Here is a 26,148-nt window from a genome sequence, read left to right on the forward strand (position 1 = left end):
ACTTAAAAAAAAAATTCCATGCCTTGTTTAGACACAAGCCCTATAATTCTGGCTATACTATTTAATGTGGTAATAGGCAGTGACGAACTGTCAAATTTTAGGTTTGAGTCAATAATTACGCCCAGATTTCTGACTGTTCGTAGCTGTGACATTTTGCCAAGGTAACAGGATTTGAACAAAACATTTTGAGTAGTTTCATTTATTTTGTTGACATTTGCATTTTATGGGTTAGAGTGCCTTTTGTTCCGTTTTTGTAACCCCCCCCCCCCCCCCCCCCAAATAAATAAATAAATCAACATCCTTGATTTCTAAGCACAGTCACTTCCGACATGATTAAACTTGGTGGTAGAGACTTATTTATGACTTGCAGCTAGCTTAATTCATTAACGGTGTTTGTCCCTGATGAGGGCCAAGATTGCTTTGGCATCCAGCAAGTTTGCACTTGATCAAAGTCACAGCCACCAGAGATTCCCTTTGGCACTGCTCATACTACCACAGCGCCAAATAAACACTCAACGTCACTTATCTACGCTATCTGATTCCGGCATTTAATTGTCTAACAGACGGGTGTTCAACCTTTTTTTTTTCCCACTCAGAAAAAAAGAAGGATCCAAGAGGCTACTTGAAGACCTACCACTTTTATTTATTGAACATGGGTTTGGGTTACGGTGCATCATCATATCAAACAGAAATAATATGTAAGAATGTATGTTTCTCATAGGTGGGTCGAGTAGTCAAAACTTTTACTCACGTAAGAGGAGCGTCACTTCTAGATAATATTACTCAAGTACCATATTTTTCAGACCACAAGTTGCAGTTTTTTTTATAGTTTGGCAGAGTCTTATATGTCTTATACTCTGGAGTAGGGCTACAGCTATCGAATATTTTAGTAATCGACTGAAAATTCTATCGATTAATCGAGTAATCGGACAAAACATTTTTTTTAGGTAAAGAGCAATTATAAATTTACATGAGAAAAAAAGACATTTAATCCAATATTGAACCATTTTCAGTCAATCAATGTCTTTATTTTCGATGTACATTGTTGAAAACAGCCAACAATTGCATCTCAGATGTGACTAGAAAAAAAAATTCAGTTTTCACTCAAAAAAAACCTCTAGATCTTTTAAAAAATATATATATATTTATATAAATTATATATTTCTTACCTAAAAATGTAATTACGCTTGATAACACATATCACTTGAAAGCTACGTGTTTTTCCCACGTGTTTCAATTGAATTTCAATTTATGTCAAGCTATTTTTAAGTTCTAGTTAAGTTTTAAGTTAGTCTAAACTGTAAGTACTGATAGGATTTTGAGTTTTTGCAGTGTCCAAAATAAATGTATGATACCTGCTGTATTGGAGCACATTAGGGACCAGTGCTACTTGGTGTTTTATTCAGCAATGACTACTGAGCTAAAACTGACAGTTAGCTTTATTATGTTTTCATTTTATACCCTCATCACTCTACAGCGCTGTGTTTTTACAGATTATATAAAGCCTGTATGTAAGACACGTTAGCCACGCATCGACAGTGGTCATAATCAATAGAAACCTAGCCCTCCGAAGGGCTAATGTTATGTGAGCGAGTGACAGTAACTTTATATTTATTAGCGCTGAGTACTGCTTAAAGATGGCGGCTATTTACTTACGCTGGCCAGACGCGGCCGAGTCTGTCATTTCGCATCTAGTCCTAAAGGCATGCGATATCTATGAGACGCATCGGACACTACCTGTTACCACACTAGCATCATGCGGGCGTAGTTTTTAGCAACGTCGGCGTAGTTTGTAGCGGCTGTCGGGTGCAGTATTTTTTTTTTTTTAATTGCTTCTTCCTCTACACACGTGACGTCAGCGCGTTGTCCCGCATTAAAAGTAGTCCGGGCAAAACGTGATGCTTAGAGCTGGCAAAATTAAACGATTCCTCGAGGTGAATAAAATTACTCGGATCAGTTTTTAAACTCGAGTTACTCGAGTATTCGTTTCAGCTCTACTCTGGAGCGACCTAAGTGTGAAATTAATAGCACATATATCATTGTTGCTTGTTAACATGTTCCATATGCTATAGTTATCTCTTTAACTCTATTTTACATTAACATACCAGGCAGGTTCTCAGTTCAGTGGTTATGCGTCATGTAATGTTAGCATACCGTACACTTATTCAACCTGTTGTTCTGTATTGTATTTTTATTTTAAATTGCCTTTCATAATGACATGCCTGTTCTTGGTGCTGGATTCTATCAAATAAATTTGCCCCAAAAATGCATCTAATACTCCGGTGCGACTTATATACAGTGGGGCAAATAAGTATTTAGTCATCCACTTATTGTGCGAGTTCACCCACTTGAAAATATTAGAGAGGCCTGTAATTGTCAACATGGGTAAACCTCAACCATGAGAGACAGAATGTGGGGAAAAAAAACAGAAAATCACATTTTTTGATTTGTAAAGATTTAAATTGCAAATCATGGTGGAAAATACGTATTTGGTCAATACCAAAAGCTCATCTCAATACTTTGTTATGTACCCTTTGTTGGCAATAACGGAGGCCAAACGTTTTTTTTAACCTCTTCACAAGCTTTTCACACACTGTTGCTAGTATTTTGGCCCATTCCTCCATGCAGATCTCCTCTAGAGTAGTGATGTTTTGGGGCTGTCGTTGGGCAACACAGACTTTCAACTCCCTCCACAGATTTTCTATGGGGTTGAGATCTGGAGACTGGCTAGGCCACTCCAGGACCTTGAAATGCTACTTATGAAGCCACTCCTTTGTTGCCCTGACTGTGTGTTTGGGATCATTGTCATGCTGAAAGACCCAGCAACGTCTCATCTTAAATGCCCTTGCTGATGGAAGGAGATTTTCACTCAAAATCTCTCGATACATGGCCCCATTCCTTCTTTCCTTTACACAGATCAGTCGTCCTGGTCCCTTTGCAGAAAAACAGCCCCAAAAACGTTTTCACCTCCATGCTTCACAGTGGGTATGGTGTTCTTCGTATGCAATTCAGAATTCTTTCTCCTCCAAACACGAGAACCTGTGTTTCTACCAAAAAGTTCTATTTTGGTTTCATCTGACCATAACACATTCTCCCAGTCCTCTTCTGGATCATCCAAATGCTCTCTAGCAAACCGCAGACGGGCCTGGACGTGTACTTTCTTCAGCAGGGGGACACGTCTGGCAGTGCAGGATTTGAGTCCATGGCGGCGCATTGTGTTACTGATAGTGTTTGCCTTTGTTACTGTGGTCCCAGCTCTCTGTAGGTCATTCACTAGGTCCCCCCGTGTGGTTCTGGGATTTTTGCTCACCGTTCTTGGTATCATTTTGACGCCACAGGGTGAGATCTTGCATGCTCGAGGGAGATTATCAGTGGTCTTGTATGTCTTCCATTCTCTAATAATTGCTCCCACAGTTGATTTCTTCACACCAAGCGTTTATAATTCAGTTATTGTTATATGTTATACTGGAAAGCCAAGATTATCCAATAATTCAGATTGATTTTTAAAGAATATATATTTATTTATGTCAAACAAAATACTGAATTTTAGTTTCCAACATTAATTGCAAGACGTCAGGTTTTGACCCCTGAGCTAATGGAGAGGCATTGTTTAACTCGCTCTATCAAGTGTTGAAGCTGAGAAATGCGACAGAGCGCAGGCTGAACGCAAGCTTCTTTTGTTGTATTCTTTCTATTTTCATAATTTGCTGCGGTGTAATAAAAAACTGAGGAGCGGGTTTGGAGTTGGCCCACGAGCTGTTGATTGAACCCCCCCTGTGGTCGAACAGGAGGGCAAATGAGAAAGTCATGTGAGCGAGCTAAGGAGAAGACCAATGGTGTGAAATTAGTGACAAAATTAAAGCAAGCAGTCTGACTTCTGAGTTGTTCAAAGAGTTCATATTAGGCGTTTTATCATGTCCATTAAAGTGGAAAATGAAAAGCTTTGCCGCCTATCTACTAACTACTTTTTGGGACAAAATCCCCAAATTCTCCTCAGAATAATCTTTTGATGACTTCATTTCTTGATTGTCTAAAGAGTGTTTTGTGTTGGCCTTTTGCACAAAGTCAGCTGGGATTGGCACTGGAGAAGATGAAATAATGGGAGATTTAAAGTAGGTTTGACACAGATATATACTACAAGCTATTGCATGATGATTATTCAGTTCAGATTTACAGCCGTTTTATTTTCCCCAGTTATTATTTTCTCCACTGAGGAGATTGTGAATACATTTGTTCTGATACAGAAAGAGAATGAATACCATTTTAATATTTTCTACCATAGACTTCACTATCAGTAGTCAAGTCGAGATGCTTTAAAAGGTGTGGAAGATCCCAAAAAAGAAAATCTCGTAATCATGGCGACCTTCCATTTAGAAGATTACTTTTTGAAATTTTGGAAATGATTTGCATTTTGTTTTTGTCAATTGTTTGGCAGCTTATGAGGAGCTGCCTCACACGGCACATGATTTAATATGATATACAGTATATTCAAAGACTCATATATCATCCTCTTTGAAGTGTTTTCTTACGTTTGGATAAACAAAAGCAATGGTTTTTTTTTAGATTAGCATGTTTTAAGGGCCAAAGGGAAGAGCAATTATTTTCCATTGGGAGCAAAGCCTCAAGGCATAAAACACACAAATAATCCTGATCTTGATTTTTTTAGGCAGCGTGTTCCACTCATCGGGACAGACGATCCTTTTTCATGTGCACCCCAGTGAAAAGAGTTAATATAATATATGTAAAAAATAATTTAAAAAAAAAACAATCATGAATTTCACATTTTTCATGTGTGATAGTGGAGAAAAACATAAATAAAAGATAGCATTTCTGCGAATATTTTACCCACTCAAATACTCGTGACGTCATTAAAACCTTTCATCACAACCACCTGTGTTCGAGTCTACCAGTGTGCATGTGTATAACTGACATCATAAAATGGCTGCAATGTAAAGCATTGTAATTTTTCGTGCTTATGTATCAGTTTCTCCATTATCAGAGGTCTAAGAAATTCTCCATTTGTATACTTGAATACTTATGCAACTGCCTTTCAAAAGAATATCATTTATACAAGGTCTGTCCTGTTACATCAGGGGTGTTCAAACGATGGCCGGTGGGCCAACTGCAGCCCGGCGCCCAGTTTTTATTGGCCCGCAGAAAATTCTAAAAATACAGTGATCCCTTGTTTTTCATGGTTAATGGGGACCAGAACCCGCCGCGATAAGTGAAAACATATAAGTTTTTGTCAGTGTTGTCCCATGAAAAGATATACTTAAATATCTGCAGAAATGCGAGGGATGTATTCACTTTTGTGATACACTGTACATGCCAGATATGAAAAAGATTGAACCTTATGTCAGGAAGTTATTAGTCATTTACTGAATTTTGGGTGTTGCCCAAAAAAATGGCAATCTTTGGCAACCCGCCCAGGTCAGGCCCGTGAATGAAAACACCATTTTGATAACTTGATCATATATGTATCATGAACAGTCTCACCAATTTTGAGGAGGATCCAACAAACTCCCTAGGCGCCAAGGTCTCAAATGTGCACCCTGTAAATCGCTAAAATTTTTTTACATTTGATCCAAAATACCAGATTTCCTGCTGGGTTTGGAATATGGGTGCAAGAGAATTTTTGAAGCAGTTTTGCACAACTTATCGATACCTCAAATTTAATCGCTCTACGTTTAAAAAACCTAAAAGTAATAATAATAATAATTTTAAAAATTCAAGGGGATGCCACTGATTTTGCTACATTTTTTCGCAACGTTGGAAAATTATCAAAATTTACGCAGTCGCATGTATGTGCAAATTTTGGTGGGTTTTCGAGCATGTTCAGGCCTCCAAATTGGCCATTTTCCTTTGCCATGAAAAAAAAAAAAAAACTAATAATAATTCTTTGCATTCCAATAGGGCTCTCATGCCAGTTGATGCTCGGGCCCTAATAATTATGAAAAACATGTTACTGTCCCACAAATTATTTAAAAAAAATAATAAAGTAGAAAAATGCTTGTCTTTATTAGGGCTGTCAAAATTATCACGTTAACGAGCAGTAATTATTTTTTAAAATTAATCCCGTTAAAATATTTGACGCAATTAACGCACAAATGCCCCGCTCAAACAGATTAAAATGACAGCACAGTAAAAGGTGTACTTGTTTTGTTTTTCGGAGTTTTGCCGCACTCTGCTGGCGCTTGGGTGCGACTGATTTTACAGGCTTCAGCACCCATGAGCATTGTGTAAGTAATTATTGACATCAACAATGGCGGGCTCCTAGTTTATTTTTTGATTGAAAATTTTACAAATTTTATTTAAACGAAAACATGAAGAGGGGTTTTAATATAAAATTTCTATAACTTGTACTAACATTTATCTTTTATGAACTACAAGTCTTTCTATCCATGGATCGCCTTAACAGAATGTTAATAATGGTAATGCCATCTTGTTGATTTATTGTTATAATAAACAAATACAGTACTTATGTACCATATGTTGAATGTATATATCCATCTTGTGTCTTATCTTTCCATTCCAACAATAATTTACAGAAAAATATGGCATATTTTATAGATGGTTTGAATTGCGATTAATTAATTTTTAAACTGTAATTAATTCGATTTAAAATTTTAATCGTTTGGCACCCCTAGTCTTTATTAAATGCTTCATTGAGTTCACTGAGCTTTGCTCAAGCTGCTAATTTAAACATAATGAGTTGCCACAGCAACGGTTTAACAAGTTAAACGATGATTGATGCACGCGGCGCTTTGAAGTTTCGGCTTCCAAGCGTCTCTGGCAAGATCAAACGTTAAGGTCTGTCAATCATCGTTAACTGACCAAGAAAAGCGGCAGGAGCGAGAGTGAGAGACTGATCAGATCGGGACATCTCTATAAAATACTGCATTTATTTACAGTATTTCTCTTTTAATTGGGGGGAAAAAATCTGTCATGGACTAGGGGTGCGAAGTTTGATGCGCGAAGTAGCGAGGGATCACTGTATCTTAGATTATGGCACACACAAGAAGCTTAAATTCAGCCAACACTACGTTGCACTTCTCAGTTTTAACACTAGATGGAGCTAGTCACTTAAACAGTGCCTCTCCATCATTTCCAATCAATGTAGGAAACCACAAATTTCAATATTTTGTTTTACACAAATAAACATAATCCAATCTGATAAATTGAGCTCTCTTTGTTGGGATTATCTTTACTTTACTTTTCGGGCCCTTGCATCCTTTTGATTTTCTGAAAGGGGCCCCGGGAGAAAAAAGTTTGGACACCCCAGCTTTAAGGCATTGGTTGCCAGTAGAAGTGACAGGTAGCCAGTGAGTGAATGAGTGGAAGCACAACATCAAAAATTCATGCAAATCCCATTAGCTTTTGTGTCACGTACACACATTTGCAACATGCAGATACGATAACCGAAGGCTCCAATTTCAAGTGAGTAGACACAATTTATGTATTAAATTAACACCAAAAAGAAAAGTGCAAACGCAGAATGTGTGTTTTAAAAAAGCTGAAGCGTCTCATTTCTCTATTTTTCCTTAGCAATTTCCACCCGTGTTGTTATTTTGGGCCGTAAAAAGTGACAAAGAAAAAGGACACGCACAGGAGGGAAGATTAAAGTTGCGCACACAATCCTCTTGGCACGAGGAAGCAAGAAAATGATGTGAGCCAAATGGCAGAGTGCGGCAAAACATCCGTTTCCATCAATGAGAAATGAAGGCATGGAAAGCATCCTAAGCAAATTGCCGCTCCTAATGTCAAGCTAACGATTTAATGAGAGGTGTTAGCTTGAGAAATGACGCACAATTATCATCTGTTTCTCTTCAAAGTCAAAGAATGGATGGATGGGGAAAAAAAAGCATATTGGTAGGAATGAACTTTTACTCTATTTGAATAGATCTATCTACTTGAGTAGAATAACAGATTAGAATAACAAAGAGTACGGTACAGAGGAGATAGAAATCAAAAATATAAAACTAAAGACATCTACATATGAATTCGGTGATTTAGTTAATTGGTGGCGCGACCCCCTCATCCCTTCCCTGAGGGCCAGTTAATCGGTTCACATGGGACCATCCTGGGTCCCAGGGTGGATGGCGGTGGCCCCTTTACCGGAGCTACGGGAGGAGGGGTGGCATGATTGGCTGGGGTGGTGGGATGGCCCCTGTGCAGCATTTCCACTTTTTTCAGCAGGACTATATCACATGTCTGAGCGGGTTCAGGCATGACTGGGTCCAATTAGGCACACTCAGGTTGTCGGTGCCAGGATGAGCGATCAGGTAGCATAGAATAGGATGTCAACATATCCATACTTACATGTGATTCACATAATATTGGGCTCCACACCTCACATTGCTGATTTGTGTACGCTCCACCCAGTCTAATAACTTCTCCTTTTGACTCACCCCCACTCCTTTTTCTCATCGGTTAACAGGCCCCCCACATGGTTTCCATGGGTAAATATCAGGCATGCAAACTTGCCTCCTTTCGGCGAAATTTCGCCGTTTTAAAATCAAAATGGGTCATTCTTTTGAATCACGTAGATCCGAGGAGAAAAAAATGGGGCGGGGGCTGTCAACGAGCGAGTGAAACCGTTAACTTCAAAACCGTAGTCCATGCTCAAAACTTCACTCTAGTCCGATGACCTAGACCTATCACCGCCACTCTCTTCTCCTGAAAACAAATGACTGACAATAGTGAGAGACGGCAGCACAGTTATCACCAATCAGCAATGAGGAGGCGGAACCCCTCTCCATCCCAGCTTCTCGCCCGGACCCGTTGGAAATTTCGGCAAGGTAAGGGATTAATGTCAAAAATTGTTATCTTCTTAAAGCTAAAAGTTTGAGTGATGGCCTATAATAGTCTTCATAAATCATTCAATCGTGTCATTCGATCAATTCCTGTGCTTGTAATGGTGTCTTTAACACAAGTATTGGCTTAATTTCTTGATAACTGACTTCAGATAGTCCTCGATATTTCACCGCCTAGTAGAACGCAGTTACTCAAGGTAGCTCTAACTGCGGAGGGGCTAACTAGTGCCTTTCACACAGGGCTTTGCTAGTAAAGTTAGCCAACGTCAGTTGGGATCTGAATTGTCGGCAGTTGGCGTTGGGACGAGTTATTTAAGGCCCCTTTGTAAAGCACTTGTTAACGATAAAAAAAAAAATAAAAAAAATGTTAAAAAGAGCAATGAGGTAACGAGAGTGATTAACTAGTGCGTTCCATACAAGTCATGTTCAGGGCTTTGTTAGTAAAGTTCTGAATGGTCACCAGTTATTTTTGACAACGAGTTATTTAAGGCCCCTCTATACTCTCCAATAATTACAGAAAGGAAAGAGTTTTGCCTTGTTGTGGAGGTCGTTTCATTTGTTTAGCCATCGAGAGTTTATCAAACTGGAGAGCTCCGCTACAGGTCGCATTTGAAAGTACCCCCATTCCCGCGCTGTTCGTACACACCCCCGTTCATAAAACAGCCTACAGGTATACTTCTGTTTATCCAGTATGATGCCCTATCAATCGCAGTTAAGGACGATGGGACTAATTGCTTTGGCTGAATGTAATTAAAGTTATGATCACTACAGTTAATGCTTTTGAAGACTTGTATTTTTTTATTCTATCTATCTATCTATCTATCTATCTAGATAGATATCTAGAGATTTAACACATAACAGTTAAGTGAATGGAATTTATACTGTACCTGTAAATTCATATTTTATGCTGTACAGCTGTTCTCTGCTTAATGCAAATTGGACATACTGTATATTTTATCATTTAGATTTTGTATAATTTGCTACTTAATGTGTCTTATATGTTCTGATTTCAGGATGAGAGATTTAGACTTGTATATGTTAAATTATTATGTACTGTGTTTAATTTGAGATGTCTCTGGTTGCACTATAAAATGCATTTTTCCGCGCATGCCGTGTGTCCATGTTACTTTGTCACCTTTTTCACCCCTAACCAGTTTGCATGCCTGAAATATAATCAGCTAACAATGGCACCACTATGTTCATAGGTAGCATAGGCGTGTAACAAATGTTTTTTTTTTGCTGTTGTTTGTTCTTCTCATCTTCTGTCTTCTTCCTTCCTTTCTGCCCCCCCCCAACCCCTGACTGCTCACTGCTTTCACCTAATCCGCATCAGACATCTATAGAGTAAGATAAATTACTGTACTTATACTGTACTTATGCTTAAAAACAGTGTGACAGAAGCCTATTAACTTTGAATTATTTAATCTAGGTTAGATTTTAGCTTTAGTAGTTTAGCATTCTTTTTACAATGTAGAGAACAATAAATGCACTCATCTTTGGTATAGTGTGAAGCAGAATTTCTCATTGTGGAGGGATGACTAATAATGTGAGGGCTGATAAGTAAACATTTTTAGTACAAGTATCCACTCACATTGCTAGGTCCGCATGCATTTTGCTCATATAATGGTGCTTCATCGGTTAAGTACATTATAGACTAAGTAAGGGGTCATCTGATTGGGGTCACTTTCCTGCATCTATTTTTGACAACGTGTAATGGTATCACCATATATATGTAGGGTCAGGGTTATGTAGGGTCACATAACATGACACAGAACGCTATGTATATTTACTTACACACTAGCTGCTTATTTGAATTGCAACACCCAAGAGTGAATTTGAAACTGGATATTTTTATTTATTTATTTTTTAATACATTTTACATACGTTTCTAAGGTTTACTTGTCATATCCAGGTAAAATGTACAGAGATAAGAAACATTTTTCTTCTTACCCCTTCTTTGATTCATCATGTATGAATTATGATTTTCTTTTCTCATTTAACTCATTGGTTACCATTGACGATGGTAGACGTCCAATCCATTTTGACTGGTAGGGGGCAAATGAACGTCTGCCGCCATCAACGGCATACAATGAGGTAAATACTACGGAGAAAAAAAAAATCAACTTCTGAGTATTGTTTGGGGCAGTAACCAGTATTGTGTATTTCAATTTTTATTCATTGTAATTTCATTAACTGAGTTTTTTTTTTTTTAATTGTATTCATTTAATAATTTTATTTACAACTACAGTGATATGAAAAAGTATCTGAACTAGAGATGCACGATAATATTGGTCACCGATAATTATCGGCCGATAATGGCAATTATGACGTCACACAGATAATCCAGATAAAACGAAATTCAACCGATAATGCAATCCGATAATTATATACTTGATTTAGCCTCCAAATGTGCGCAATCAACAGTTTTGTCCAATTCTGCTAGTTTTAAGGAGATGTTTTTGCAGTGTAGTAATGTGATATATGTTAGGAATGGCTTACTTTTAAATGCATTTTTGTGCAACTTGGGTGTTTACTCTCGAAGTAATTGTTGCCAAAAGCTTACCATTACACAATGTCAGTGCCATTGTTTAGATGTTGGAATTTACTACTTGTTCACATTTGATGTGGAAAAAAAAAAAAATAGCACTAAATTACATTTTTGCACAGTAACATTTGATCTTAGTATACTTTAAATTTTTACATACATATTTGAATAGAATTATCGGCGTGACATTATCGGTTATCGGGTGGAAGGGGCAGGAAATTATCGGTTATCGATATCGGTTGAAAAATGTATTATCGTGCATCACTAATCTGAACCTTTTGGAATTTATCACATTTCTGCATAAAATCACCATCAAATGTAATTTGATCTTCGTCAAAATAACACAGACGAAAAAAACAGTGTCTGCTTTAACTAAAACCACTCAAAAATTCATAGGTTTTCATATTTTGATGAGGATCGCATGCACACAAAGACAGAAGGGGGGAAAATCAGTAAGTGAACGACCTGCCTCAGGAGACTTAAAGAGCAATTGAAACCAATTTTTATCAAACAATTTAAGTCAGGTGTGTGCCCAATCACTGATGAGTGCTTTCAAGCTGCCCTGCCCACTATAAAACACACACCTGGTAAGAATTGTCTTGATGAGAAGCATTGTCTGATGTGCATCATGGCTGGGTCAAAAGAGCTGTCTAAAGACCGGCGATCAAGGATTGTGGATTTGTATAAAGCTGGGAAAGGATACAAAAACATCTCTAAAAGTCTGGATGTTCATCAATCGAGAGTCAGAGAAGTTGTCTACAAATGGAGAGAGTTTGGCACTGTTGCTTCTCTCCCAAGGAGTGGCCATCCACCAAGAGTTCAGCGCAGAATACGCAGAGAGGTAAAAAAAAAGAACCCTAGAGTGTCTGCTAAATACTAATAGAAATCACTGGCACAGTTCAATATCTCTTTGCACTCATCAACTATATGTACAACTATGGCCAAGAATGGTGTTCATGGGAGGACTCAACATCCAGACTTGAACCCTATTGAGGTGCTGTGGCATGCCCTAAAGACAGCGATTCATGCCAGACATCCCAGGAATATGACTGAACTACAGCAATTTTTTGAGAGAAGAATGGGCCAAGATTAGTCCTGATCGAGGTACCAGACTGATCTGCAGCTACAGGAAGTGTCTGGTTGAAGTCATTGATGCCAAAGGGAGGGCCACAAAGTATTAAATGTGATGGTCCACTTACTTATTTCCCCCCCTTCTGTCATTGTTTGCATACTATCCTCATTAAAATATGAAAACCTATAAATGTTTGTGTGGCTTTAGTTAAAGCAGACACTTTTTTTCATCTGTGCGATTTTGCCAAAGATCAGATCACATTTGATGCTGTTTTTGTGCAGAAATGTGAGAAAAGTTCAGATACTTTTTCCTCCCGCTGTATAAAAAAAATGAAATAAAAATACAATATTAATAATACAATAATAATTGCTGGTATTCAAGATTTTTAAATTGGCTAAAAGTCAATTGCAATAGTCACTTGTTCTATAAAGGGTTAAAGTTTGAAGTTCAAACTTTTGAATTGCCTTCCACTGAAGTGACCACAGTCCATGAAAGGGTTAAAAGCAGGTACCAAGTTAAATAAATTATACTTAGGAAATTCACAAAAAACAAAAACAACAACAAAAAAAAGGATACAAGGTGCAAAAGTGCAAACTGGCATTTCTATTCATTTCTGTGTGGAGGGCTGACTGACTTGGGATGCAAATAATTTGAGTTAGTGTGGTCATGGTATTAACTCATAAATTCAGGCACTATTATTTTGCGGGCTTGTTATACAGTACCTGTTTTGTTGTCACAAATAGGTGTTTCGTTGCTAAGCCAAACAAGATTACTGTTTTTTCTCCCCATGCAATCTAAATGGAAATCATGACACTTTGGTTTATACTCTGACCCATGGTGGATAAATGAGTTTTAGAGAGTTAAATTGGCTCACTTTTAACTTATTGGCAGCCACTGACGTCGATGGAAGTCCAACTGGGAACTTTTCCTTGTTCAAATAGATTGGATGTTTATCACCATCCATGACAGTGGAAGAGTTCAACAATTCGTAGCCAAAAACTCGTCATTATCATTCCACCCATTTGAGCACCTGTCTATGTACAATATTTCAATTGAATGAACAAAACGAATAGTAATTATTCGCAGTGGTGGTTTGTTTGCAGTAAAGTGTTTTGCAGATGATTAGAATTCGCCACAGTCCCTTGCAGTGAATGGGAATAGATTGAAGCGGAACATTGTGGTGTGGGGATGCCCTGTTCCCATTCTCCCTGCATCTCACAATTCTATTTGGTTATGGAATTAAGCGAGGGGCAGAGGTACAGAGGTAGATTTCAAGTCCTGCGCTGCACATGCACGCTGAGTGTACAGGTCATGTTTGCGTGATTGATTTATGAAATTAAAAACAAATGAATGGAATTCAGATGTATTTTCCTCATTAATCAGTGTCGAATGGAGGTCATTCCCATTTCAAACGATGGAATCATATTCTTTGCTGATTTGGAGTTACAGTGCCTTGCCAAAGTATTCGGCCCCCTTGAATCTTGCAACCTTTCGCCACATTTCAGGCTCCAAACATAAAGATATGAAATTAAATTTTTTTGTCAAGAATCAACAACAAGTGGGACACAATCGTGAAGTGGAACAACATTTATTGGATAATTTAAACTTTATTAACAAATAAAAAACTGAAAAGTGGGGCGTGCAATATTATTCGGCCCCTTTACTTTCAGTGCAGCAAACTCACTCCAGAAGTTCAGTGAGGATCTCTGAATGATCCAACGTTGTCCTAAATGACCGATGATGATAAATAGAATCCACCTATGTGTAATCAAGTCTCCGTATAAATGCACCTGCTCTGTGATAGTCTCAGGGTTCTGTTTAAAGTGCAGAGAGCATTATGAAAACCAAGGAACACACCAAGCAGGTCCGAGATACTGTTGTGGAGAAGTTTAAAGCCGGATTTGGATACAAAAAGATTTCCCAAGCTTTAAACATCTCAAGGAGCACTGTACAAGCCATCATATTGAAATGGAATGAGCATCAGACCACTGCAAATCTACCAAGACCCGGCCGTCCTTCCAAACTTTCTTCTCAAACAAGGAGAAAACTGATCAGAGATGCAGCCAAGAGGCCCATGATCACTCTGGATGAACTGCAGAGATCTACAGCTGAGGTGGGAGAGTCTGTCCATAGGACAACAATCAGTCGTACACTGCACAAATCTGGCCTTTATGGAAGAGTGGCAAGAAGAAAGCCAATTCTCAAAGATATCCATAAAAAGTCTCGTTTAAAGTTTGCCACAAGCCACCTGGGAGACACACCAAACATGTGGAAGAAGGTGCTCTGGTCAGATGAAACCAAAATTGAACTTTTTGGCCACAATGCAAAACGATATGTTTGGCGTAAAAGCAACACAGCTCATCACCCTGAACACACCATCCCCACTGTCAAACATGGTGGTGGCAGCATCATGGTTTGGGCCTGCTTTTCTTCAGCAGGGACAGGGAAGATGGTTAAAATTGACGGGAAGATGGATGCAGCCAAATACAGGAACATTCTGGAAGAAAACCTGTTGGTATCTGCACAAGACCTGAGACTGGGATGGAGATTTATCTTTCAACAGGACAATGATCCAAAACATAAAGCCAAATCTACAATGGAATGGTTCAAAAATAAACGTATCCAGGTGTTAGAATGGCCAAGTCAAAGTCCAGACCTGAATCCAATCGAGAATCTGTGGAAAGAGCTGAAGACTGCTGTTCACAAACACTCTCCATCCAACCTTACTGAGCTCGAGCTGTTTTGCAAGGAAGAATGGGCAAGAATGTCAGTCTCTCGATGTGCAAAACTGATAAAAACATACCCCAAGCGACTTGCAGCTGTAATTGGAGCAAAAGGTGGCGGTACAAAGTATTAACGCAAGGGGGCCGAATAATATTGCACGCCCCACTTTTCAGTTTTTTATTTGTTAAAAAAGTTTAAATTATCCAATAAATTTTGTTCCACTTCACGATTGTGTCCCACTTGTTGTTGATTCTTGACAAAAAATTAAAATTTTATATCTTTATGTTTGAAGCCTGAAATGTGGCGAAAGGTTGCAAGGTTCAAGGGGGCTGAATACTTTTGCAAGGCACTGTACAGCCTTTTTCTAAATACAGTGATCCCTCACTACTTCGCGCTTCAAACTTCGTGTCCTTAGTCCATCACAGATTTTTTTTCTTCAATTAAAAAATTAAATAAATAAATGCAGTATTTTATAGAGCTGTCCCGATCCGATCAAGTAGTCTCTCACTCTGGCTCCTGCCGCTTTTCTCTGTCAGACAGTGCATTGTAGTTGCTTATTAAAGTTAACAATAATTGATAGATGTTAAGGTTTGAGCTTGCCAGAGACGCTCGGAAGGCGAAACTTTAAAGCACCGCATGCGTCAATCATTGTTCAACTTGTTAAACAGTTGCTGTGGCAACTCACTGTGTGTAAGTGAGCAGCTTGAGCAGATTTGAAGACTCACTAAATAAAGCATTTAATAAAGACAAGCATTTTTGTACTTTATTCTTGTTTAAAAATAATATAGGTGGGACAGTAACATGTTTAAAAGTTATCATAATTAATACATTTGAGGTGCTTGAAAACCATTTATTAAAACACAGTGGTACCTCTACATATGAAGTTAATTTGTTCCAGGACCTGGGTTGTAAGTCGAAATGGTTGTACTAGTCCTTCTAAAAAAATTAGCATATTAACATATTAACATTAACATACAAACATTAGACTTTCACATATTTTAGATTCATGACACACAACTGAAGTAGTTCAAGCCTTTTATCGTTTTAATATTGGTTATTTTGGCAAAAAAGTCCAGAAAAAACGAAAATCCCTATCTCAAAAAATTAGCATATTTAATTCAGCCAATACAAAAAAGTGTTTTTTAATACAAATAAAGTCAACCTTCAATTAATTAAATCAGCTATGCACTCAATACTTGATCGGGAATCCTTTTGCAGAAATGACTGCCTCAATGCGGCGTGGCATAGAGGCAATCAGCCTGTAGCACCGCTGAGGTTTTATGGAGGCCGAGGATGCTTCAATAGCGGCCTTAAGCTCATCCACAGTGTTGGGTCTGGTGTCTCTCAACTTCCTCTTCACAATATCACACAGATTCTCTATGGGGTTCAGGTCAGGACAGTTGGCAGGCCAATTGAGCACAGTAACGCCATGGTCAGTAAACCATTTACCAGTGGTTTTGGCACTGTGAGCAGGTGCCAGGTCGTGCTGAAAAATGAAATCTTCATCTCCATAAACCTTTTCAGCAGATGGAAGCATGAAGTGCTCCAAAATCTCCTGATAGCTTGCTGCATTTACCCTGTCTTTGATAAAACACAGTACACCAACACCAGCAGCTGACATGGCACCCCACACCATCACTGACTATGGGTACTTGACACTGGACTTCAGGCCTTTTGGCATTTCCTTCTCCCCAGTCTTCCTCCAAACTCTGGCACCTTGATTTCCGAATGACATGCAAAATTTGCTTTCATCTGAAAAAAGTACTTTGGACCACTGAGCAACAGTCCAGTGCTGTTTCTCTGTAGCCTAGGTCAGGCGCTTCTGCCGCTGTTGCAGGTTCAAAAGTGGCTTGACTTAGGGAATGCGGCACCTGTAGCCCATTTCCAGGTTTCTGCAGGTCCCCCAAGGTCTGGAATCGGCCCTTCTCCACAATCTTTCTCAGGGTGCGGTCACCTCTTCTGGTTGTGCTGCGTTTCCTGCCACACTTTTTCCTTCCCACTGAGGTGCCTTGATACAGCACTCTGGGAACAGCCTATTCGCTCAGAAATTTCTTTCTGCGTCTTAACCTCTTGCTGGTGGGTGTCAATGATGTCCTTCTGGACAGCAGTCAGGTTGGCAGTCTTGCCCATGAATGCGGTTTTGAGTAATGAACCAGGCTGGGAGTTTTTAAAAGCCTCAGGAATCTTTCGCATGGATTTTGAGTTAATTCATTCATTCAGATGATTAGGTTAGTAGCTTCTTTAGATTACCTTTTCATGATATGCTATTTTTTTAGATAGGGATTTTGGTATTTCTTGACTTTTTTTTTTTTTTTTTTCCCAAAATCATCAATATTAAAAGAATAAAAGGCTTAAACTACTTCAGTTGTGTGTAATGAATCTAAAATAATGAACTTTGTCAAAGTATGCTAATTTTTTGAGAATGACCAGTATGTCAAGCAGGATTTTACCATAAGAATACATTATAATTCCATTAATTTGTTCCAGAGCCCGAAAACTTACACTAAATCCTTAATAAAACTTCTGTTGCTATTGCAAATAGCAATTACAATGAGTAAAACAAATAAATTATGAATAAAAATTGTAACATTAATAATACCTGTAATAATGTAAAAAATTGGGTTCTAATTTGGCGGATATTTTTGCGTGGTGTACTTGAACGTACCGCATGGCTGACGACAGACTGAGAGAGTGCAGTTGATGTTTTATTTTCTCTTTTAACTCCTGTTGTTGCTGGCGTCAACTTCGGCGGACAGTTGGCGTGTTGTGTTGCACAAGTATTGGAATAAATGATTAAAAACCTGTGTGATCTCTTTGGCGATGGTACTACAATAATGTCACCTTAACTTCTAAAGAGTGGCGAACGGAGGTCAGAGAAGTAATTGTTAAGCACTTCACGGCACCGCACCCTAGGCTCATATTTTTTCTTTTTTCACCACCTGCTTTAACATTCTTGGAACCCATTTTGTTTTGTCTCACAAGAAAATCTGCCGTGCGTCCATCTTGAGCGAAAACAATGAAATTGCGACGCTTTCATAAATCGTTGTATTTCGACCATTTCGTCGGATGTAGAAACATATGGGGAGTCAAATTTTACATCGGATATCAAAAACATCACATGTCGAGGTACCACTGTGTATGTATACAAAAAGTTTTTTTTGGTGTGTTTAGTTATACTTTGGGGGGAAAAAAGTGAAAAAACATGTCTTATATGTATCTCTTTTCAATGCTCAGTCTGAATAAATACATTGAACACAAACATTCTTTTTTTTTTTTAATTAAAAAATTGTGGGTGGGGCTCTACTTCGCAGTTTTTAACTTACCGTTGCGGTTTCTGGCCCCTATTAACCGTGAAAAATGAGGGATCACTGTATTGTTTTTTTTCTTTCTAGAAGAAGTCTTACAATTTTGTACTCAGACTGAATTTACTGAGGCCCAATTTCCAGACCGAAGATGCTTCAATGTAGATAAGGTACACAATTGGTTTGGTAATGAGATTTAAAAAAAAAAAAAAATTTTTTATGGATATAGACAAGAAGTTCAGTCTTGGATTTGAATTTGAGTAATAACACTTAACATTTCCTGAAATTTCAGGGAGAAATGTGCTATAATTTATTCCAAAAGGTTTGTAATGACTTTGAGTGCATCAGCTATATCACAACATACAGTAATAATGATTGAAGTAACAGCCTTTTGAAGCTTCAAATATTTTTTTCGTTTAAGTCTAAAAACAGGTTAACTAGACAATATCAATTGTATTTTCATTTAAGCAACTAATTCAATAATCACGACACCTCCAGACCACATTACCCTCAGGTGCATCCTTACTGTTGAATATTTATGTTATCGTTTCAAAAGAAATTACTATTCAGCTCACCATCCAAGTGAAAATGTTCTGTTTACTGCATTTAACTTCCACTTGCAAACCTAAAATGCCCACCATATCATATTTGATAGGTGGGTTTTTCAGCCCAGTAAATGGAAAAAATCTGTTTAAAATCAAATACACAAATGCACCGATATTTTCACAAAAAATAAGAATCTTTGGATAATCTGAATACTGAATCTCCCATTTCTCAATGATACACTTTTATGGAGATGAAGTAAAATGAATTTTAATTTTTAGGGCTATTCAGTTAAAAAATAGATCAAGAGCTCAGACAGCTGAGTTTTGTTATTCTAAGTTCATACCATAAATATATTTCTTTTTACACAGAGAACAGAGGACTCAACTTGTGTCCCAGTTTCAGCAAAGCGCATTAAAAAAAAAAGAGAAACTTGGACTATACTTACAGCAGGAGCCAAGCACAGTGTGAGGAAAGCCCCTCTGAAGCATATCTGCTGCATGTTGCCGTCCACCTGGTGTGAAGCCTGTAGAGTGAAGCCCACACTGGATGCAGCTTAGGGATGCGGAGCCCCACTCCCTCTCTCTCCTTCTTCTTTCTCACCGGGTTCATTTGTGTTCCAGCTGTCAAGCTCACAGATGTGGGAAATGTAGACGTCCACAGTGTGTTTTCAGAATAAAGGTTTTTATCGTAAATCGGCAAAGCAACTGGTAACAAAGGAAATTTCGACAACATATGCATTATATTATATATACTGTGTTTACCTACCAATCACTTAAATTAGGAAGCCTTCAAAATAAAGAGAATTAATACCGGATTGGCCCATATATAAGACGGCCCTGATTATTAGACGACCCTCTCTTTTTCAAAACTCAAGTTTGAAAAAAGACTTTTTGAACACCAAATTAATTTTTTACAGAAAATAATTACAGTACGTCCGAAGCAAATGATTATAAAAATATATTTGAGAGAAAAAGCATGTTATTTTGCCTCATTCAAATCTTAATATCTGAACATTTAAATATATAAACCAAAGTGCAATCACATTCGTAAATTAATTACTTGTTTTTTAAATGTAAATAAACCAATCTATTGTGATAAAACAACAAAATTGCAATAACTGCATTAACCATCAAAGTGAAGTCTAACTGTAACTGTAGTCTTGAAACAAATCTGAATAAGGAAAAACATTGCAATAAAAAATTCCAAACTGGTTAAACTTGAGAGAAGCTGAGATCAGTCATGACAGAACATCGCTTCAATGATATATGGCGCCATCTAGCGTAATGAACGGGGAGAGTAGCCGAGATCTGTCATGACAGAACATCGCTTCAATGTTATCTGGCGCCATCTAGCGTCGTGAATGCTTGTAATGTCTAGACCGCGAATATAAGCAGACCCCCCTCTTTTTCAATCTTATTTCAATGCAAAAAAAAAAAAACACCGTCTTATAGTCGGGCCAATATGGTAGTATGAATTCCAAATACAGAAAAGTAACTAGGAGTGGGAACCTCTTGGTACGTCATGATACGATTTGCGATACAAAGCTCACGATAACGATGATCTGACGATATGGTGAAACAACGATTATCGATACATTGGTCAGGAAATCATTCTAGGATATTCTACAAACAACTAACAGAAAAACAAGCTTCTGGTGTGAATTGGAATTAGTTTATCACAGAAGACGTCCAATCCATTTGAAATGAGAGGGATGGCAGCGAATGAACATTTGTTCATTCGCTGCCATCCCTCCCACTTCAAATGGATTGAATGTCTATAGCTGTCAGTGGCAGTCAATTGGGTAATTTTGGGCCATTTAAGGTCTCACTGGAACAGCACCAAACAAAAGTTCCAGCATCATCACCTTGCCCAATGCAGATTCTTGACTCTTGACAAGGTGATGTTGCTGAAGGTTTTGTTTGGTACCATCCCAGTGAGATTTACAAAGATGATTGCCTGAAGAAGACATCAAAATACCCTCAGTCCTTGATGATATGGGGCTGCATGTCAGGCAAAGGCATTGGGGAGATGGCTGTGGTTAAATCTTCAAAAAATTTACAAGTTTACATTGAAATTTTAGACCGCTTTGTTATCCCTTCAATTGAAAACATGTTTGTCATTTTCCAAGATGACAATGCATTATGCCACAGAGCTAAAACTGTTAAAGCATTCCTTGGAGAAAGACTCATCCGGTCAATGTCATGGCCTGCAAATAGCCCAGATCCCAACCCTATTAGATAACCTGTGGTGGAAATTGAAAAAAATGGTCCAAAGCAAGGCTCCGTCCTGCATGGATGAGCTGGCAACTGAAACCAAAGAGGGTTGGCACCAAATTGATGAAGAATACTCAAGTCCATGCCTCAGAGACTGCAAGCTGTCATAAAAGCCAGAGATTGTGCTACTAAATACTAGAGATGTGTTTTGATTGTTATTTCTTTGTTTCTCGCGATTCCATTTCCCCCCCTCAGAATAGGGATTCCATGTATATTTCCCTACACTTGCTCTATAAAATTAACATTTACTGACCACCACAATGTTTTTTATTCATTTCTTTTAGTGTTTCTGAATGCTAAAGAGTTGCACTTTTGAACTGCCGTATTGGCCTGAATATAAGACTGTTTTTTGCATTGAAATAAGACTGAAAAAGTGTGGGCCGTCTTATATTCGCCGTCTAGATGTTATACCTATTCACGACGCTATATGGCGCCAGATATCATCGAAGCGATGTTCTGCCATGACAGATCTCAGCTACTCTTAGGTTTAACCAGTTTGCATTATTTTATTGCAATGTTCTTCCTTATTCAGATTTGTTTCAGTTAGACTTCAGTTGTACAGTTAGACTTCACTTTGATGGTTAATAGTTATTGCAATTTTGTTGTTTTATCACAATAGATTGGTTAATTTATATTTCAAAAACCAGAAGCCATTTATTTACGAATGTGATTGCACTTTAGTTTACATATTTAAATGTTGATATTAAGATTTGAATGAGGCAATATAACATGCTTTTTCTCTCAAATATATTGTTATCATCATTTGTTTCAGATGTACTGTAATTATTTTCTGTATAAAAATTAATTTGGTGTTCAAAAAGTCTTTTTTCAAACTTGAGTCTTGAAAAAGAGGGGGTCGTCTTATAATTAGGACCATCTTATATTCGGGCCAATACGGTAATTCATTATTTTTTCAAGCTTTTTATCTGAGTTTGTTCTACATGATAAAATGTCTGTGTGAGTGCTTGTCCGAGACTGGTGATTGCATACTTTTTGCTGGGGGTTGTATTATGGTGGAAGATTTTGATAACAACTTTTTTTTAAAACATTGACACCTTTTTAAAACGATATCTCGATTCTCGGCAGGATTATATCGATAACCTTTTGGGATACAACGTATCACGATATATCACCATTTCGATATTTTGTCACACCCCTAAAAATAACCTTTAATTATTTCATTGCCTGCCATTGATGGCGATAGGCATTCAATCCAAAAGCATCCAGCAATTGGTCGCTGCCAGCCCCTCCCAGTCAAAATGGATTAAACGCCAATCGCTGTGAACGGCAGCCCTTGTGTTATCAATGTCCCCACAAACTGTTAAAAGCTGCATTTGTTAACAGTTGCATTTTTAAATGTATTACAGTACTACATTTAAAAGGAGAGAAAACACCTATATCATGTTCATTCCAGTGGAAAGAATCTTGTTAAATTAACTGAAAAACTCAGAATTGAATTCTTTTTTAAATGTGTAATAGTGGAGAAAAATGCCTATGAAAGCCAGTATATTTCCAGGAAGAGGCCATTTTAGTACAGGTCATTTTTTAGCCAACCAAATGCGAGTATCTCAGATTATCCTAACACTGTGCTACACGTGGCTATTGGAGAAACAAGTTTTAATGGACCGAGGAAGTGATGCAGGGTCCGAGTCTCAGACGTAGAAAGTAGAAAAACAGAGACAGACTACACAGGTACAGAAACTAAAAAGTGTATCTATTTTCTTAACTACTTTTTACCCGTCTCGAGTGTGTCAGCGTTTATGTGCGTGCGCATGTCACGTGAATTAAGTTACGTTTGTTGCACAATGATTGCGCTCGCAAACAGTCATTTTCTGGATTTAAGCATTATTTTCTGTTATCACAGTTCTAAGACATTTGTGATCTGAAAATTTAAATTCTTTGAGCAACCATCTTTCACATGATGATCATTTATATCTTGCCGTCTCTTTTAAAGCAACACTTTGTAGCTTTTCAGTTTTAGTTGATTTTAGCGATGCCGGTGGACAAAAGTACATGCGTTTCCCATGTGGACCCGCATAGTGTCGTAAAATCATGTTAGTCGCCTGCAGATGGATTACACAACATTTCTGTTTCCAGCAGCTGTGTGAAGGATGAAAAGTAATAAGGTAATGAATCCAGTTGTGGCTAAACATTAGCATACGAGGGTTAGCAATTGTGTGGCTTACCCACCCAACCCCACCCGAACCCGTCAGCACTGACGAGTTCAGTTGGGGAGCAGGGGGTTAGGGTTGCGAATGAAAGCCGGGCCAATGTTTATTCTGTATATCCTGGTAGCCGCCCTTTCTTTTTCCTCCTCAGACAAAACTTTTGACTCTGTCAAACTTTTGAATTCTGCCATCTTTGCAGAATTCGGGCGAAAGTTTGGTCCACTTCAGTCTTTATAATGAATGGGGAAAGGGGGAAGTGGCGTAAAGCAGTGAGTATATTTGTAGTTCTTTTTGTGTGGCAAAGATCCTGCCACCCTTCTCAAAGTTAAGTGCCGGTGAAAGTGATACATACCCTCTCAAGATATGAAAGAAGTGTCATTCAACTAGTTGTCAGTCGACATATCATCGCAAATGTTATGAAAATATTTTATAAAGGTTGAAAAGTTACCTAGTGTTGTTTAAAAAGGGTGTCGGTATTTGTTTTACAATGTTTTATGTTTAACAAGTTAAACCACAAAAAACGACAACAAAAAAACATGAGGGAATATACAGTGGGGCAAGTAAGTATTTAGTCAACCACTAATTGTGCAAGTTCTCCCACTTGAAAATTTTAGAGAGGCCTGTAATTGTCAATATGGGTAAACCTCAACCATGAGACAGAATGTGAAAAAACAAAAAACAGAAAATCACTTTGTTTGATTTTTAAAGAATTTATTTGCAAATCATAGTGGAAAATAAGTATTTGGTCAATACCAAAAATTACTTTTTGTTATGTACCCTTTGTTGGCAATAACGGAGGCCAAACGTTTTCTGTAACTCTTCACAAGCTTTTCACACACGGTTGCTGGTATTTTGGCCCATTCCTCCATGCAGATCTCGTCTAGAGCAGTGATGTTTTGGGGCTGTCGTTGGGCAACACTGACTTTCAACTCCCTCCACAGATTTTCTATGGGGTTGAGATCTGGAGACTGGCTAGGCCACTCCAGGACCTTGAAATGCTTCTTACGAAGCCACTCCTTTGTATCCCTGGCTGTGTGTTTGGGATCATTGTCATGCTGAAAGACTCAACCACGTCTCATCTTCAATGACCTTGCTGATGGAAGGAGATTTTCACTCAAAATCTCTCGATACATGGCCCCATTCATTCTTTCCTTTACACAGATCAGTCGTCCTGGTCCCTTTGCCCCAAAGCATGATGTTTCCACCCCCGTGCTTCACAGTGGGTATGGTGTTCTTCGGATGCAATTCAGTATTCTTTCTCCTCCAAACACAAGAACCTGTGTTTCTACCAAAAAGTTCTATTTTGGTTTCATCTGACCATAACACATTCTACCAGTCCTCTTCTAGATCATCCAAATGCTCTCTAGGGAACCGCAGACGGGCCTGGAAATGTACTGGCTTCAGCAGGGGGACACGTCTGGCAGTGCAGGATTTGAGTCCCTGGTGGCGCATTGTGTTACTGATAGTAGCCTTTGTTACTGTGGTCCCAGCTCTCTGTAGGTCATTCACTAGGTCCCCCCATGTGGTTCTGGGATTTTTGCTCACCGTTCTCGTTATCATTTTGACGCCACGGGGTGAGATCTTGCATGGAGCCCCAGATCGAGTGAGATTATCAGTGGTCTGTTATGTCTTCCATTTTCTAATAATTGCTCCCACGGTTGATTTCTTTACACCAAGCGTTTTACCTATTGCAGATTCAGTCTTCCCAGCCTGGTGCAGGTCTACAATTTTGTCTCTGGTGTCCTTTGACAGCTCTTTGGTCTTGGCCATAGTGGTGTTTGGAGTGTGACTGAGATTGTGGACAGGTGTCTTTTATACCGATAATGAGTTAAAACAGGTGCCATTAACACAGGTAACGAGTGGAGCCTCGTTAGAAGAAGTTAGACCTCTTTGACAGCCAGAAATCTTGCTTGTTTGTAGGTGACCAAATACTTGTTTTCTACTCTAATTTGGGAATAAATTCTTTAAAAATCAAACAATGTGATTTTCTGTTTTTTTCCCCACATTTTGTCTTTCATGGTTGAGGTATACCCATGTTGACAATTACAGGCCTCTCTAATTTTTTCAAGTAGAACTTGCACAATTGGTGGTTGACTAAATACTTATTTGCCCCACTGTATCAAAATTATGAAGTGATACAATACATACAAAATAATCACGTAAACAAAAGTTTAAATAAAAATAATGTTTTAAAATTTCTAACTAAGTCGTATGATATAGAAATCATAAACATCACCGTGAAAATCCGTTTGGCAGCTTCAAGGTGAGGAAAAATTACAATATTCAAAGGCGAGAATTGCTTCCATTTAAATGAACACACTCAGCGCACTGTTACCCTCATATTCCCAGTTACTTATTATAGTCATATTGCTGTAAAAAAGAATAAATGTGCACTCAACCTTTTTGATTAAAATGTATATTTCGTCAGATGGACGGCTCACTGCGTCCCTTGCGCGGATAACCGGAAATGTATTTTCAGGGTCAGGTGGTTTTTGCGCATTCTGTTTGGCTAGTTTCTTCCCGCAACTGCAGTTGATTATATTTCAGCAATTTTGTTATTAAAATCTTCCCACTTGTCCTTTGTATTTTTTTAATACAGTATTACACGAAGACACAATACTGGTGCAATTCAAACAATTAAAAGGTTGTATTGGATTCTTACGAAAAAAAAAAAAAAGAAAATAATAAAATGGAACAAACAAAAG

At 38.2% G+C, this 26,148-nt stretch overlaps 1 protein-coding gene across 2 annotated transcripts in view; it reads right to left on the reverse strand.

The window, feature by feature from the left end:
* The window catches only part of ghrhrl (growth hormone releasing hormone receptor, like), a 55,105-nt gene extending 35,331 nt beyond the window's left edge, over positions 1–19,774 (reverse strand). For both annotated transcript variants that reach the window (XM_057840580.1, XM_057840579.1), the window contains exon 1: positions 19,448–19,774. In XM_057840580.1, coding sequence (XP_057696563.1) covers positions 19,448–19,501 — 54 coding nt within the window. In that variant the 5' untranslated portion in view covers positions 19,502–19,774. The remainder of the gene's footprint in view (positions 1–19,447) is intronic.
* Positions 19,775–26,148: the final 6,374 nt, after the last annotated feature.

The sequence above is a fragment of the Corythoichthys intestinalis genome, chromosome 7 (assembly GCF_030265065.1).
Source record: "Corythoichthys intestinalis isolate RoL2023-P3 chromosome 7, ASM3026506v1, whole genome shotgun sequence".
Classification (NCBI taxonomy): domain Eukaryota; kingdom Metazoa; phylum Chordata; class Actinopteri; order Syngnathiformes; family Syngnathidae; genus Corythoichthys; species Corythoichthys intestinalis.